The sequence below is a fragment of the Bos javanicus genome, chromosome 20, assembly GCF_032452875.1.
Source record: "Bos javanicus breed banteng chromosome 20, ARS-OSU_banteng_1.0, whole genome shotgun sequence".
Lineage (NCBI taxonomy): Eukaryota > Metazoa > Chordata > Mammalia > Artiodactyla > Bovidae > Bos > Bos javanicus.
In genome coordinates this window covers 70,849,834-70,866,547 of record NC_083887.1, presented here as the reverse complement: position 1 = coordinate 70,866,547, position 16,714 = coordinate 70,849,834, and the positions used below count along the sequence as shown (strand labels likewise).

General features: G+C 64.4%; 1 protein-coding gene across 1 annotated transcript in view; it reads left to right on the top strand.

Moving 5' to 3' along the window:
* SLC6A19 (solute carrier family 6 member 19) overlaps positions 1 to 15,656 on the top strand; it is a 16,867-nt gene extending 1,211 nt beyond the window's left edge. The window contains exons 2-12 of the mRNA XM_061393928.1: positions 5,241 to 5,381; positions 6,211 to 6,348; positions 7,283 to 7,464; positions 7,796 to 7,906; positions 8,175 to 8,287; positions 10,019 to 10,147; positions 10,238 to 10,394; positions 11,934 to 12,138; positions 12,428 to 12,587; positions 13,519 to 13,681; positions 13,827 to 15,656. Coding sequence (XP_061249912.1) covers positions 5,241 to 5,381; positions 6,211 to 6,348; positions 7,283 to 7,464; positions 7,796 to 7,906; positions 8,175 to 8,287; positions 10,019 to 10,147; positions 10,238 to 10,394; positions 11,934 to 12,138; positions 12,428 to 12,587; positions 13,519 to 13,681; positions 13,827 to 14,030 — 1,703 coding nt within the window. The 3' untranslated portion in view covers positions 14,031 to 15,656. The remainder of the gene's footprint in view (positions 1 to 5,240; positions 5,382 to 6,210; positions 6,349 to 7,282; positions 7,465 to 7,795; positions 7,907 to 8,174; positions 8,288 to 10,018; positions 10,148 to 10,237; positions 10,395 to 11,933; positions 12,139 to 12,427; positions 12,588 to 13,518; positions 13,682 to 13,826) is intronic.
* The last annotated feature ends 1,058 nt before the right edge of the window (positions 15,657 to 16,714 follow it).

Below are 16,714 nucleotides of genomic sequence, written 5' to 3'. Positions count from 1 at the left end.
CCTCGGGGGCCGTCCTGGTGGAGGGTCCCTGACTCGGGCACCAGGAGGAGGGCCTGGCTGCTCCCCTGCTCGTGGGACATGGCGGCTGTTCCGGGCTGACCCTGCTGGTGGGTGAAGGCCCATCGCTGGCCCCTGAGAAGAGGGGGCTGGACCCCAGAGCTGGGGAGGGACTCCTGGGGGGAACATGCTAGAAGCAGATTAGGGGTCTTCCCAGAGGTTGACTGGAGCAGACACCATGAGCTCAGACCCCCAGGAGGCCAGATGTACCCTGACTGGGAGGCCTGGGAGGATGCTGCTGGCTGCACACTGCCCCCCAGCTTGGGGGAGGGGGACGCCGCAGCCCCCACGTGGGTCAGGACCCCGCCCCCGGTACCCCCATCCCTCAGGAGGCCTGTCCACTGTCCTCTGAGCCAGCTCATGGGCTGGGAGCCCAGTGGCCCGCCCTCCACGCCCAGGAGACCATCCCTGAGACCAAGGCGGGTGTGGCTGCTGACTCGTCAGGGTGACACTCCCATTCCCGAAGCCCCAGCCGTGGGGAGGGGAGCAGCTGTGTGGCTTGAGGAGCCTGCCTTCGAGGGTCTTAGGGGGCCTCCCACCCCTGCCCATCTGTTCTGGTTTGGCAAAAGCTTAGTTAGTCTCCAATCATTTCCAGGAGTTTTGCGTAATTCAAAAAAGTAAATGATCTTTTGCTTTATTTTTAGCTTCATATTATGGGGAAAAAAAAAAGTCTATACAGAAAAGTAGAGAGTAGAGAGAGCCACGATGAAGACCCGCGATTTAGGCTCGACTGTCAGCGGTGTTTGTGGTGTTGCTATGCGTGTGGCCGTGAGCAGCTGTGTGCACGTCGCGTGACCCTGATCATGGGGTCATCATGGTCCCCCGAGCGAGCGGGAGCGTGGTGAGCAGGCGCTATGCCCCGCTGCCCGCAGGCTGGCCGCCCTCCCGTGCTCCCCGGCGTCTGCGCTCCCCCGGGGTCTGCACCGGGCAGGCAGCCGGGCCTGTGAGGCTGAAGGAGCTGGCCCCTAAAGGCAGGTTTGCCCCGGAGGCGAGGCGGAGGCGGACGCGGACGGGCCTGGGGGCAGGACGGAGCGTAGGTCTCAGCTCACTTGGGTTTGAGGAGGACCGGCTGCTGGCTCCCTGGGCTCAGGGAGGTGGGGCCCCCTGCGGACCAGGGATGTCCTTCTCATCCTCTGGGCCCCTCGCTGGGCCCCGCCCCCAGGCCTGCACGCGCCTTTCTTCCCGTGTCCCTGGGTGAGCGCCCCGTCGGGCCACTGTGCCAGGGTCTGCACACTCACTTGTAAGTCCGGTCAGCAGGCAGACAGTGTGCACGCTGCGGTCCGCCGCTCTGAGGACGAGGCTGGGGTCTGCAGGCCAGCTGCTGGCTCAGCTGTCCGACCCCGAGAGCCAGGAGGGGAGCCCACCCGGGGGCGCCTCCACTCCCCGCCCGGCTCTGTCCTCCCCAGCACGGCACCCCAACCCTGCCCTCCCGAGCACCAGGAGGGGTGCCCACCCGGGGGCGCCTCCACTCCCCGCCCGGCTCTGTCCTCCCCAGCACGGCACCCCAACCCTGCCCTCCCGAGCACCAGGAGGGGTGCCCACCCGGGGGCGCCTCCACTCCCTGCCTGGCTCTGTCCACCCCAGCATGGCGCCCCCACCCTGCCCTCCCGAGCACCAGGAGGGGTGCCCACCCGGGGGCGCCTCCACTCCCCGCCCGGCTCTGTCCACCCCAGCACGGCACCCCAACCCTGCCCTCCCGAGCCCTAGGAGGGGCGCCCACCTGGGGGCACCTCCACTCCCCGCCCGGCTCTGTCCTCCCCAGCACGGCACCCCTCTGACCATCCAGCGAGTGCTCAGGGGCACACGGGCTGGGCGCCGCCCCAGGGACCCCGCTGAGCAGGGCCCTCGGAAGCTTGGGGCCCAGGGGTCATGACTTTAGACCCTGGGCCAGCCTCAGGCCTCCTCCCCGCCCCCAGGCCCTCTGGGCAGCGCCACGGGCTCTGGAATCCCCTGGTGCGGGCGATCCTGGTGCCTGTCACCTGGAGGCCAGCTGAGCCCCCACAGACCTGCAAGGACTGGGTCCCGGCCGCCAGCAGGGAGAACCAGGGGAGGCAGGACCTGCCACCCAGCTTTGCCCCCCGCCTCCCAGGGCCAGCTCCACAGCCTAGCAGCCCGAGTCCTGACCAACGGAGGTGGAGCAGGGGTGCCAGGGAGGCCACGGGCGAGGGCAGGTGGCGGTCCTCCCCTGTGCTTCGGGGAAGTGGAAGAGGGGCCCGCGGCCCTCCAGGGCATCTGGGGAAGCGGGCGGTGTCCCAGGGAGCCCGGCCATGGGAGCGAGAAGGCCCCCTCGGCTCCTGTCCACTGTGGGGCAGGGGGAGGGGCGGGCAGCAGCCTCCGTTTCCACTGGGCTTCCCTCCCGTAAGCGGCTGAGGGTCTGTGGTCACAAAAGCCTTGGAGACCCCGAGGCGGAATGGTGCCCCACCTGACCCTGCACCCCGGGGGGCTCTCGAGGCCCTCGCCCCCCTCCCCTCCCCTGCCTCGCTTCCTGAGTTCCTGGAACTTCTGCCCCGGCATCTCTCTGCACACACGTCCTTCCTGGAGCTGATGGTCTCCACTCTCATCTCCCGGGACCTTTGGAACCCGCTGGCCGCCGGGCACTCTGGCTTTCCTGCCTCCTAAGACCTGCAGCCCGCCCCGCCCCTCTGTTTGACACCCCCATTCCCGCCCCCACAGCAGAGGGATCAGTTCACAAATGGAAGACCCAACCCCAAAAGGGAGCCAAAAGCCGCCCATCCCTGGGGAGGGGAGGGGCCTCCGCTCTGTGCTGCCAGGGCTGGGGGTGCCCACCAGGCGGGCCTCACGATGTGGGGACATGGAGGGCTCGCTGGGCCCAGCCCACCTTTGGGGGCTGCAGTGGACGTGCCCTGGCCCCACCCTCCCTGCCTCTGTAGAAGCTGAGCCTCCGGTCCTGGAGGAGCTTGTGGGGGTGGCTGGGGGGCTGGTGTAGGTGCCAGGATCATGGGGAGCAGGGGAGGCTTCCTGGAGGAGGGGCTGTCTGAGTGGGGTTTTCAAGGATGCATAGGGTTTCCCAATGGTGGTGAAGGGGCAGGGAGTCCCGGGGAAAAAGTGGCATCGTGAGAGGAAGGGACAGGATGGGGAGCTTGTTTTCTTCTTGGTGGTTTTGCCCCACAGGTTTTCAAATCCAGCTCCTGAGAACCTCAGAGAGGCAAACCTTACTTCACCTTTCCCTCCATGGACAGAGGGATGGGCACTGAGCCCGCAGCTGGCCGAGCCCCAGACCGCAGGCTGCTGGCTCCCCTCCATCGAGGGGTCTGGCCTGGGGGGGCCCATTCCTGGTGCCTGTCCTTGCGTCCCAGCCCACACCCTCGCCTGCTGACCCTCGGCACACTGCCCCCCGCCCCACACAGCACCGGCCCTGGAAGAAGCTTGTGCCTGGAGCCCCAGGTGGGCGGCCAGTGGCCCTGCAGCTTCCTGGCGTGGGGACTGAGGCCAGTCCACGGGTAGGAGAAAGTGCCGCTGGCCCTGGGGCCCAGAGGCAGACGGAGGAGGAAAAGGAGAAAAGGCCGAGGGATTAGCCCAGGAGCCAAGAGGGGAGCCGGGCGCAGAGACCGGGAGCCCCCTGCCATGTGCTCCAGGTTCCCCTCAACACACACACACGCACACTCAGGCGTAAGAGTACACGTGGACACACTCAAACACACCTACACACACTCACTTTTACCTGTGCACACCCATGCACGCCCATACATACACAAGGACACACGTGCACACTCGTACACACATGTCACGCTTACACCAAGTGTCTGGATACGTGTGGAGGCACCCACGTGCTCACATACACGCACTCAGTCACATACACGTGGATACACACACACGTGTGGATAGGCACGTGCACGCACACATGGATTCACACACACGTACACACGTGTATACACAGAGCCTCGCCAGTGGGGACCTCAGGCTCAGGTCTGACACTCACACTGCCCAGGAGGCCATGGTGGGAAGGCTGCGGCCTGGCTGGCATCTGGGAGAGAAGCGGGCACAAGTGAAGGATCTAAGCCCTTTGAGGGGGAGCAGAGAACGTGTGTGTCGGGAGGTGGAGGCGGGGCGGGGAGGATGAGGGGAGGTGAGCAGAGGAGGGCAGGGAGATGGGGCTGCACAAACTGGGGTGAGGGGGTACCTCACTCCTCAGCAGGCTGCACCAGACCCCGGGACAGAGGGGGGGACCTCAGCCCACGGCAGGCCGCACCGGACCCCGGGACAGAGGAGGGGACCTCACTCCTTGGCAGGCTGCGCCAGACCCCAGGACAGAGAGGGGACCTCAGCCCACGGCAGGCCACGTGGGACCCCAGGACAGAGCAGGGACCTTAGGGCGGGCGTCCCAGGCCAGTGCTGGCGGTCCCGGTAACCAGGGAGCCCGACCACGAGGTCCCCCTCAGACTGGACCTGAACACACTCTTAAGCCCTGAAGCAAGTGTTTCCAATCCTTATCGGCCAGTTTCAGCTCCCGAGCTGCCTGCCGACTAGAGCCGGCGACCTTTGGTAACTGCGGCCGTGCTAATATCAGCAGGCCTGCACTCGGCTCAGCATGGGGCCAGGCCAGGTGCATTGGACGGGCTGCCCGCCCCCTGGTTCCCCCAGAGCCCGGGTCAGGGGGAGGAGCCCGGGCAGCTGGTAAAACCACGGACTGGGGCCGAGGATGGAGCAGCAGGAGGGGGCTCACCCCTTCAGGGCTCTGGGATGGTGGGCCCATGAGCACCATGAAGGCAGGTGTTCACGGGGCCCCTGCTTGGGGCCAGGCCAGGCCCTGGGACCCATCAGCGAGGGCGGACACAGACCCCAGGTCCAACTGCTCCCTGGCCCAGAGTGGGGTCCCCAGAGCTCAGATGCAGACCCCTTTCTGCGCGGGGTCTGGGCCGGCTTCTGAGCTCCTGGCCTTTACTCCTTCCCCACCTTCCAGTGCGGATGCTGTGGGCCCACACCCCCAGGGGGCCTACCCTGGCGCATGCCCCTCCCTGGACTCCTCCCACAGGCGAATGCCAGCCTAGCGCTCCAGGGACTGGGGGGCAGGCAGCGTCCTGTGGGGACCGCGGATGAGCCGGCCACCTCGAGGAGAAGGCACAAGCCCCTCTGTAAATGACTCGATGACCGTCAAGGGCGTGGTCAAGGGCGACGTCCTTAGTCACGTGACCGCCCTGACCATGCCTCCCCGGCCCCCGCAGGAGCGTTCATGATTCCATTCCTCATCCTGCTGGTCCTGGAGGGGATCCCGCTACTGCACCTGGAGTTCGCCATCGGGCAGCGGCTGCGCAAGGGCAGCGTGGGCGTCTGGAGCGCCATCCACCCGGCCCTCAAGGGCGTAGGTGCGTCCATGCCCAGGCTCAGCCTGGGGTCCGGGCTGGCAGCACACGCTGCCCTCTCTTCCCTCTACCTTTCGGCGAGGAGACGGCCCGGGCTCCACAGCTTCCACCCTGAGGCTGTTGCCACCCCTTCCTTAGACTCTGTTGTGGTGGGGATGGTATGGGCTGGAGAGGCTGTCCTGGGTCCCCAGGGAACACAAGGTCCAGTGGGGGCAGATACAGGGGGAGAGCAGAGCCCCCCACTTCCTGCCCAGAGCAGGGACTAGGAGGGACACTGACAGTGGGGGCGCCTTCCTGAGGTCAGGGACCCTTTTGTTCACCCACACTCAGTGGGCCAAGAGGGCCCCCCAGAGATTGCCTTCACTCCAGCACTGACCCTTCATTCCACAGTGACCCCCTTCCAGTGACCAGCACCCCCATCCCAGCAGTGATCCCCTCCCCTGCAGCGACTGCCCAGCCTAGTTGTTATCCCCACCCCGGCACCCCCATACTCCAGCAGTGCCCCCATCCCAGCCATGACCCCCTCCCCAGAAGTGACCCCCACTCCAGCAGTGACCCCCCATCCTAGAAGTGACCCCCGCCTCCAGAAGTGACCCTCCACTCCAGCATTGCCTTCACCCTAGCAGTGAACCCCACTTCAGCAGTGACCCCCCATCCCAGCAGTGACTGCCACCCTAGCCATCGCCCCCACCCCAGCAGTGACCCCCACCCTAGCAGTGACTCCCCCACCCGAGCACTACCTCCACTCCAGCAAGGACCTCCCATCCTAGCAGTGACCCCCCACTTCAGCAGTGACACCCCACCCCAGCACTGACGTCCCCTCTCCCCCCAGGCATCGCGTCCATGTTCGTGTCCTTCATGGTGGGCCTCTATTACAACACCATCATCGCCTGGGTCATGTGGTACTTCTTCAACTCCTTCCAGGAGCCCCTGCCCTGGAGCCAGTGTCCGCTCAATGCCAACCAGACAGGTGAGCCCTGGGTGGGCTGGTGGGGGCGGAGCTGGCCCGAGAGCAGCGTCTCCCGAATCTCTAACGTCCACGTGGTTGTCGCCCAAGTTTAGCAAAAACGCGAGCACAGAAAGGGGCATGGCCTCCCTGCTGCACCCAGGGCCCTGCAGGGGATGTGGGCAGGGGTGAGGTAGGAGGGTCTGCCAGGACTAGACCACTCCTGCCTTGGCAGGGTCTCACTGGGCTCCCTGAGCCCGGGGGGCAACCAGGACCCTGGGCTGCTAGGTCTCGAGCAGAGAGAGTGTGTGAGGCTGAACAAGCCACCCAGTGTGGGCTCTGGCGTGAGACCCCAAAGACTGGTGAGCTCCTGAATGACTGCGTGTCGTGACCCGGGCACTGACGCCCAGCTAAGCCCTGGGTCTGTGCCTGCCGGGGGCAGGGTTGGGGGAGGGGACAGGTAGTCAGAGCCCGGTGCACACGCTCCCTGTGTGCACGAGTGTGTGCACGGGTCTGCACGTGAGCATACATGCAAGTCTGTTTGGTTTGGTATGTGCATGCTTATGTGTGTCTACAAGTATGTTCGTGGGCACACGAGTGCACTAAAGTGTGCACACATGTACACGTATGTTGTGCATGCTGTTGGGTGTGTCTGTGCATGCACACTCGTGTATGTGGTGCGTGCTGTTGAGTGTGGGTGTGTGCACATGTGTAAGTGTGCTGTGTATGCTGTTTGTTGCGCGTGTGTGGGTGTGGGCGTGCACACACACGGGTGAGTACATTTGTGCATGTTTGTGTGGGGTGTGCACACACACGTGTGAGTTCACTGTGATGCTGTCTGTTGGGTATGTCCATGCGGGTGTGCACACGTGTGTGCACGTGTGCAGTGCGTCCTGGCGTCTGTCAGTGTCCTGGGCCCACGCTCTCCGCGGCCCTCACTGGTGTGGTGCGGTGTCAGGTTACGTGGACGAGTGTGCCCGCAGCTCCTCTGTGGACTACTTCTGGTACCGCGAGACCCTCAACGTCTCCACCTCCATCAATGACTCGGGCTCCGTGCAGTGGTGGATCCTGCTGGCCCTGACGTGCGCCTGGAGCGTGCTCTACGTGTGCACCATCCGGGGCATCGAGACCACAGGGAAGGTGCGGGGCTGTGGGCCTCTGGGGGACCGGGGGCCCCTTTAGCAGCTCTCAGGGCTCGGCCCCTGCCCACCGCCTGTCTGGGCAGCGCCCCAGATTCAGTGCTGGGCCAGACGGCTCCCAAACACACGCTTCAGAAGCCGCAGGCGGGAGCGACTGTGGTGCCCGTCTGGGTGGTGGGAGCTAAACGGTGACCGTGGTGACGAGAGGACACGGAGACCAGAGGGGGAGGCGGGGCCCAGGGTGCGGGAGGAGGGGGCACGGTCCGGGGCTCAGCCCTCCGCCTCGCGGTGGGCCCCCAGCCCTGCCCCCCAACAGCTGCCGCCTCCCCCAGGCCGTGTACATCACATCCACGCTGCCCTACGTCGTCCTGACCATCTTTCTCATCCGGGGCCTGACGCTGAAGGGAGCCACCAACGGCATCGTCTTCCTTTTCACGCCCAACGTGAGTCTGGGCTTCCCGCCCACCCTGGGCTCCGAGACCCCGTTGGTCCCTGGACACCGGCCGGGCCTGGGAGGGCAGCGCATGCCAGCTCGCGTGTGGCTCAGGGCAGAGGGCCACCAGCTGTCGCCTTAGGGTCGTTTCCCTCTGGCCTCTACTTGGTGGCCTCAGGTGTCACCTGGCCTCCCGGCTCCTGTCCCCTCCTTGGACGCCCCTCCTGGGAGCCCCCACATCCCGTGGTGCGCGGCTGAGGGTCTCTGTTTGGCCGCAGGTTACGGAGCTGGCCAACCCGGTCACCTGGCTGGACGCGGGGGCCCAAGTCTTCTACTCCTTCTCCCTGGCCTTCGGGGGCCTCATTTCCTTCTCCAGCTACAACCCTGTCCAGTGAGTATGCTGGATGGGGGTCCCATGGGGGCGAGGGGCTGCTCCTCCAGGCACCTGACGCGCAGAGCCCCAGTCTCCCCCTCGGACCAGCTGTGAGGCTGGAGGTGGGTGGGCACTCGCCAGAGCTGAGGCTCCGAGTCTCCCGGATCAGGGGTGGTGGGGCTAGAGGCAGGCAGGCCGGCTCCCAGCTGAAGGCGTTCTCAGGAGCTGTGGGGAGCGGCTGCAGCCGGCCCCCGGCCCCCCGTGCCTTGGCCTGCGTGTCCGTCTCTCTCCCGAGGCCGGGGCGTCCTTGGCCTGCGTGTCCGTCTCTCCCCAGAGGCCGGGGCGTCCTTGGCCTGCGTGTCCGTCTCTCCCCCGAGGCCGGGGCGTCCTTGGCCTGCGTGTCCGTCTCTCCCCCGAGGCCGGGGCGTCCTTGGCCTGCGTGTCCGTCTCTCTCCCGAGGCCGGGGCGTCCTTGGCCTGCGTGTCCGTCTCTCCCCAGAGGCCGGGGCGTCCTTGGCCTGCGTGTCCGTCTCTCCCCCGAGGCCGGGGCGTCCTTGGCCTGCGTGTCCGTCTCTCCCCCGAGGCCGGGGCGTCCTTGGCCTGCGTGTCCGTCTCTCTCCCGAGGCCGGGGCGTCCTTGGCCTGCAGCCGGGCCTCGCTGGGCCACGCCCGCTCTCTGGCTGCTGAGAACGTCTGTGCTCCAGCTCCGTGAGCACCTGTTTTCGTTCCCCGCGCGTGTGCCCCGAGGCGGGGGGCCCTGGGCTTCGCGGTGGCTCCAGGTCTAACTGTCTGAGGAGCCGCTTCCCCTCTGCAGTCCCTGTAGGGCATGTGGGAACGCTGGGTCCTCCCGCCCTCGTCCGCGCCTGTCACTCTCAGGTGCTTGGGTTCTGGCCGCAGGGGAGGGTGTGGCCGCTCACTGAGCTACGTGTTTGTTTTCAGTAGCCGTTTCTTCTTTGCCCGCCGTGAGTCTTCCTTGCTTTGCGGGTTCTCCCCAGTTGCAGCGAAGTGTCCTCTCTTGCGGTCCACGGGCTTGGTTGCTCTGCGACCTGCAGGATCTTCCCAGACCAGGAATCAAACCTGTGTCCCCCTGCGCTGGCAGGCAGGCTCCCACCCACTGCACCACCAGGGAAGGCCCTCACTGGGGTCGGATTTGCGTTTCCCTGGGGTTCTTGACAGAGGCACCTGGAAGGATGGTGCCTCAGCGGATGGGAGGTCAGGGGTCATGCACCGAGCTGAGGGAGGCTTTAGGTGTCGAGGTGGCTGGAGATGGGGTGTCCTCAGCCATGAAGGCCTGGGGTGGGCTGGGGGGCAGCGTCTGTGGGGGCAGAGAGGGGGTAAGGAGAGGGAGGGAGGCGTCCAGGCCTGGGGATGGGGCCACCCGGCCCAGGCTGCCTCTTCGAGGCCTCTGTGGCTGGTGGTTGGAAGGTCCAGGCTGTCGTGTGCGAGTAGGGCTGATGCGCCACCTCCTGAGCCCAGAGCAGACGCTGGCCGAGCAGGGACCTGAACACCAGCGTCTTCAGCCCCAGCTCCAGGGTCCCCAGGGCATGGGGGCACCGAGGAGCCTGCAGGCTGCAGCAGGCATGGGGGCCATCACCTGGTGCCCGGTGAGCCCTCCCCCCTCCCTGCCCAGCAGCGGCTCAGCCTGTCCGGCTGGCCCAAGACGCAGCTCTGCCCACCTGTGCCGACGTGGGCTGGCCGTGTGGACACCGCGCCCCCTGGCCTGTCCTCACTGACGCCGCTTCTGTCCACAGCAACAACTGCGAGATGGACTCGGTCATCGTGTCTGTGATCAACGGCTTCACGTCCGTGTATGCGGCCACCGTGGTCTACTCCATCATTGGCTTCCGCGCCACCGAACGTTACGACGACTGCTTCAGCACGTGAGTGGCCCGCGGGTGCCCCGACAGCTGCGGGGGCCTCCACCTCCGAGGAGCCCACCCGGACTGGTGTCAGCCTCGCTCTCTTTCCAGGAACATCCTGACGCTTATCAACGGGTTCGACCTGCCCGAAGGCAACGTGACGCAGGAGAACTTTGCTGAGATGCAGCGGTGGTGCAACGCCTCCGACCCCGCGGCCTACGCCAGGCTCAAGTTCCAGACCTGCGACATGGACGCCTTCCTCTCACAGGTAGGGCCAGGGCAGCGGGCACCTTGGGTGGACACCGAGCCTCCCCTGGGAGTCCAGTTTGGACAAACCTGCCCCGTGCCACACGGCCGCCCACCCTGGCTATCCTGCCCCGCAGGGTCCGGGCACTGGCTCTAGGGCACCAGCATCTACTGGGCCATGGGCCCCGCATGTGAGACCGTGAGATGCCCTCCGTGGGCCTGACCTCTCCCGTGGCCTTGTGCCAAACACACAGAAACACCCCATGGCCCGCTTTTACTGGAATTTCTCCTACACAAAGGTCGGAGTCACTGTCACCGTCCTTCTGAAATCACCGGTGGCCATCAGGCTCCCGGGAGTCCCTCCCTGATGCTCACAAGCTCAAGTGCCGGCCCCCAGGACGAGCGACATCTGCTGTGATTGCTCGTAGGCCGGCATCTACTAATCTTAGCTTTGCAATTCTCTTATTGGGAGCCACACAACATTTCGGGGGGGTGTTGAGCATTTTTGAGGGCCTGGCACTGCTTCTCCAGCGACAGCGCCATCTTGCCAGGAGTGGACACAGCAGAGGGTCCTCCCAACTTGGCTGTCCCTGGGGAACGTCACAGGGACCACGAGTCTCAATCCCCCTTCCTTTTAAAAAGCGACCTTCTCAAGGTGCCAGTTCTCGCCTGGAAGCTCAGTTTGTGGGGGGTTAGTAAGTTTACGCAGTCGCTTTATGCCCTCCTGCCCCCCTGGTAGTTTCCCTTCAGCCGGAAGCGCCCGCCCCCCAGCCCTGGGCAGTGCTGACGGGCTTCTGCTTTCCCACGGATACAAGGACGTTAGACCTCCCGGACTGCTCCTCTGCGATGTGGGCTCCATAGTGCTGTGACGACCCCCTGCAACCTCCCCATGGCTCTCTGAGTCCTTGTGCCCCAGGAATGTGTGCAGATGCCGTGACGGTGCCATGGGCCCTGCAGGATCCCGCCAGATCCACTGGCTCCTCATTCAGCCCCTCTGAGCTCAGGGCTCTCTGCGGAGGTTCAACCCCCGGGAACCCTGAGCCTCGAGAGGGGGGCCCAGTGCCCGAGGCCTCACTTACCTGCGTGGGCCACTCCGTGCAGAGTGTCATCCTTACTCACCCACAAGCACGTTTATGGCACTGCCTGCCCCGCGGGCCACTCTGAGCGCTGGTGGGCGCACGTCCAGGGGCTCTGTTTCGGCTCTCGCTCAGGCCCGCTGAAGTCGGTTTGCATGATGGCCTCGGCTATGGGCGGGGTGGGGGCACCCACCGGCGACCAGATGGCAGTCCACGCCCGTCTGCCCAATGTTTCTGTCTGGGCTGCATGGGCCCCCAACCACCGCCAGACAATGTGGTCAACTTCCCAGCAATATAACCAGTTCAGCCTTTTAAAATACACCTAGAGCTAAAAGACAAGAGCTGCAGTCACTCCACAGAATGGCCCGCATCATCCATGACGGTGTGGGTGCCGGCCTGGCGGATGCAGAGCCGTCCAGTGTCAGGGCCAGACCGGCCAGTGGGCACCTCGGAGGGCCCTGGGTGACTCGCCTGCCGCCCTGCAGGGCGTGGAGGGCACCGGGCTGGCCTTCATCGTCTTCACCGAGGCCATCACCAAGATGCCGGTGGCGCCCCTCTGGTCCGTCCTCTTCTTCGTCATGCTCTTCTGCCTGGGCCTGTCGTCCATGTTCGGCAACATGGAGGGCGTGGTCGTGCCCCTGCAGGACCTCAAAGTCATCCCCAAGAAGTGGCCCAAGGAGCTGCTTACAGGTGGGCGGGGCCTGTGGAGATTGTGGGTGGGGCCGTGCGGACGGGGCGGGGGGTCGGGGGTGGGTGGGGGGGTGGGGGGTGTGGCCCGTGGGTCTATGGGCGGGGCCTGTGGGTCCGTGGGCGGGGTCTGTGGGTCTATGGGCGGGGCCTGTGGGTCCGTGGGCGGGGTCTGTGGGTCTATGGGCGGGGCCTGTGGGCGGGGTCGAGGCCATGACGCAGCCGCCAGAGGGAGACTGCGGCAGGCATGGGGCAGACGCCCGTGACGGCACCCCACCCTCTGCCGCCATAGGCCTCATCTGCTTGGGGATGTACCTCATCGCCTTCATTTTCACACTGAACTCCGGCCAGTACTGGCTGTCTCTCCTGGACAGCTACGCGGGCTCCATCCCCCTGCTCGTCATCGCCTTCTTCGAGATGTTCTCCGTCGTCTATGTGTACGGCGTGGACAGGTAGGGGCCGGGGGCGGGGAACCCCATGGTAGGGGGTGCGCAGGGCCGCGCAGGTGTCTCTTCTGTCTGGTGTGGGGTGGAGATGGCCTGAGCCTGGGAGGGCAACGGAGAGGCCATGGAGCTCACGGGGGTTGCAGACCCCGCCCTCTGCAGCGTCCAGATGCCCCCAGGCCTCGGGAAGGGCGCTGGCAGCCGCAGCAGGAGGCAGCCCAGTCTCGGGGCGAATGGGAGAAGGCAGGATGGTGCACAGGCGTTTGCTGTGGGTCGATGGGGCTTCCCCAGGACCCTGCCTGGAGGAGGGAGGAAGCTGGTGTTTTACTCCAGTTCCCACTGCACTGCCAGGCCTGCCCCCAGGGGTCTGAGCAGGGCTCCTCTGCCAGACAGAGGCTCAGGCAAAGACAAGTGGGCAAGTGTGGCAGGGTCAGCCGTCCCTTGGCCAGTCATTCAGGGCATCACGGATTGGCACCGTGTTGTTAATAGGACTTGGACTCACCACCACTCCGTAAACGATCTGGTGAAATCAATTAAGATTAAATGCACAAGCCCATGCAGGGGACCCTGTCAAGACCCCCAGCGCTGCACCTCTAAGAGTGCTGGTGAGGCTGCCCAGGGTCAGAGCCCCTGCCCTGCCAAGGGGACTGAGACAGGGAGCCGGACAGCTCCCCTCCTCGGCCCCCAGCAGCTCTGATCTGCCCTTCACATCAGTGTCAGCCTGGGGCCGAGGAGGACGTGGCCTCTGACGAGAGTCCACACGTCTAGCCTGGCACTAGCACCGCGGGATGGTGGGGCTTCCCAGAGAAGGCGTGTCTGCCAAGAAGGATGTGAGAGGTCAGAGTGCAGCATCACAGAGGAGAGACCGTCTCTCCAGGCGTGGAGAGGCTGCCACCCTCTGCCTTCCGGGGACTAACAGCCCCTCGGCCTCTGCTTCCAGGTTCAACAGGGACATCGAGTTCATGATCGGCCACAAGCCCAACATCTTCTGGCAGGTCACGTGGAGAGTGGTGAGCCCCCTGCTTATGCTGGCCATCTTCCTGTTCTTCTTCGTGATCAAGGTCAGGGAGGAGCTGACATACAACATTTGGGACCCAGCCTATGTGAGTCCTGGGCCTCCAGGGTGGGTGGGTGGGGGCAGGCTTCCCCTCCCTCTAGAGGCAGGAGTGAATCACGAAGGGCGGGCTCGTTGCCCTGAGTGAGACCCCGGCTGCCTGGTTTGCTCACCTGAGACCACTCTCTCTCCAGGAGGAATTTCCCAAATCCAAGGAAATCAAGTACCCAGGCTGGGTGTACGCCGTGGTGGTCCTTGTTGCTGGGGTCCCCTGCCTGGTCATCCCCGGCTTCGCCATCTACAAGCTCATCAGGAACCACTTCCAGAGGCGAGGGGACCAGCGGGCGCTCGTCAGCTCACTGTCCGCGGCCTCAGTGAACGGCGGCCTGTGGTCCTAGGCAGCCCAGCCCGTGGGGTGGGGGTGGTGTCTGAGGAGGGAGTGGGCTGCACGTGTGTGCACGTGTGTGTATTATGTGAGGGTGCATGTGTGGGAGCGTGTATACATGGGCGTGTGTGTGTGTGTTGTTCATGTGAGTGTGCAAGTGTGAGAGGGTATCTACCGTGTGTGGGTATGTCCCTGCGTGTGTATGTGTGCGTATGTGAGTGTATATACATGTGCAAGTGTATGTGTACACGTGTGGATGTGTGTAAGCATGGGTGCATAACAAGGGACATGCTCCTGGTGTGGTTACACACACGTGTGTGTGCACATGGATGTGTGTGTGCATGTGAGCACGTGTGGGCAGGTGTATACGTGAGCCAGTATGGGAGTGTATTTGCACGCGTGTGAGTGTGTTTCCGTGTGCATGCATCTACGTGTTGTGCATGTGTGCTCATGCTTGTGTGTGTGCACAGCTGTGTGTGTACCTGTGTGTGCGTGCATGCCTGTGGCTTTGCTTGCACACACACGTGTTGCCTTGCAGCAACCCGAGGGCCTGGGAGCTGAGGGCAGCCCACCTCCACCCACTCCCAGAGAGTGAGCTGCCGTGGGTGGGGCCAGCTGCGCACGCCCCACTCATCTCGGCCCCTGGGAGCCTGTCTTGGTGCCTCTGCCCTTTCCTCTCGAGGTCCCCTCCGACCTTGGGATTCTTGCGGTGAGGTCGGGGCTTTCACCCTGTGACCAGGAGCAGCCTTCTCAGGCCCGTCCAGAAGAGGCCAGTGAGCTCGACAGAACTTGGCCGGCCCGGTGGGGCCCCACCCATCCGACAGTCTTGGCCACACCCGGGTGTGATCTGAAGGCTGATCTGCTTAATCCCTGCATGTGGCTGCCAGCAATAGATGAGCAGTTAAATAAAACTCAGCTCGGGTGACTTAAGGCAGACCCCCCCCACACTTGGTACGTTCTTGAGAGGACATTAACTGCATGAATATTTAGCCAGATGTTGGAAAAGACGGGTTGTAGGATAACTCGGCCTTGGCCACCGAGGTGGAGGACTGCCCGTGCGTCCCGAGCGACGTCAGGGACCGTGAGGGCAGGGGGACTGTCCAGCTGTTGCTGCTCAGTGAAGCCGGCGTCGGTGCGGGGACGGGATGCCACATCCAGCCTCCTCCAAAGTTACGTGAACTTGGGTGTTTGTTTCCAAGAACCAGTCACCTCCACTTTCCATGCAAGAGTCTGCAAGTTTATGTTGAACTGGACTTTGCAAGGATTCTCCGTGCAGGACCAGGGGGCCGAGTGGTGGGTGGGAGACTCCTGACCAGCATCCTTGGCATCCACCTCCTCTACTCCCAGAGCTGTCCGACCCTGTTGGGAAAACTGCTCAGGACCCCTTAGATACACCCCGCCCCACCCCACCCCCAGGGTATGTGGAGGGGAGACACACTCCCAGACGTGACCTGGGCAGGAACCCCACCCCCAGGGTGCGTGGAGGGGAGACACACTCCCAGACGTGACCTGGGTGGGGCTGGGCCGTCTTTGTCTCTTGGTGACGGGTTCTTTCACAGACTTGATGTTTTGCAAATTGTTAGAAATTTGGGTTTTGTGGGTGTCGTGTGTGCCTGTGTGAATAAATCACTCTTTCATAGTCTTGGCCTAAGTGTTGTCTAAATGAGAGACAGACGAGCCCCAGCCTTGAGGGGCTGGTGCAGGACTGCAGGTCTGCTGCGTGCATGGAGGGCCCCCGCCCCCCACCATTGCCCCAGGCTCCCAGCGAAGTGCCCTCACGTGGGGGCTACTGGTGCACAGGGAGAGGCACAGGGAGAGGCCTGGCCTCGCCACTGTCTTTCCTCTCCCATGCCTTTCCATCTGAGTCGCCCTTCCTCAGCGGGACCTGCTTCCGGGGCCCCGTGTTTGGGACCATGCAGCCCGGCTGAGAGAGTGTCCAAGGAAAGTGAGATTATGGATAAGGGGCCCGGTCCTGTCCTGGTGGAGGTGTCTGCTGGGTGGTGGGGGCAAGGGTCCAGGGAGCCCCCAGGGGGAAGCCTCAGCTGAACCCACCGTGTTGGCTCGTCACGGCTCCAGCCCCCAGACAGAGGGAACCCGAGCTGAGGGAAGGGCTCACATACCCCCTGAGCCTGGCCAAGCCCCTCCCCATGCCTGGCATCACCCCACCCTGCCACCCTCCCAGGGAACCCCTTGGGGACGCAGGTCGCCACCCCACCACAGCTTATAGTGGGCTCACACTGGCAAGGATTCCTGGGCTAGGGGCTGGCGAAGGCCAGGGGAGGGGAGGTCTTCTGGAACTCATCTGGACATCCTCTGCAGAGGAGCACTGTGAGCCAGCTGGAAGGGGAGCACCGGGAGCCAGACAGAAGGGGAGCACCGGGAGCCAGGTGGAAAGGTCACATTCAGACCATCTGAGAGGTCTGGACATCTTTGGAAAATAACTGGCTTAAAAGTAAACATAGCAGCTGTCCTGGCAGCCCTACTTGGGCATTCACCCATGTCCACGCAAAATCCCGTTGCAGATGTTCATTGCAGCTCTTCCTCACGGCCACCCTGGTCAGTGCATGGGGGACACAGCACCCCACAGGCCATATAACCACCCGCCAGGCGGGTCTCCAGAGACCAAGGCCTGTAGCCCAGCTCACACCGCTTACACAACGTCCCTCTCCGGGGAGGGAGAGCAGAAGCAGGCCGTTG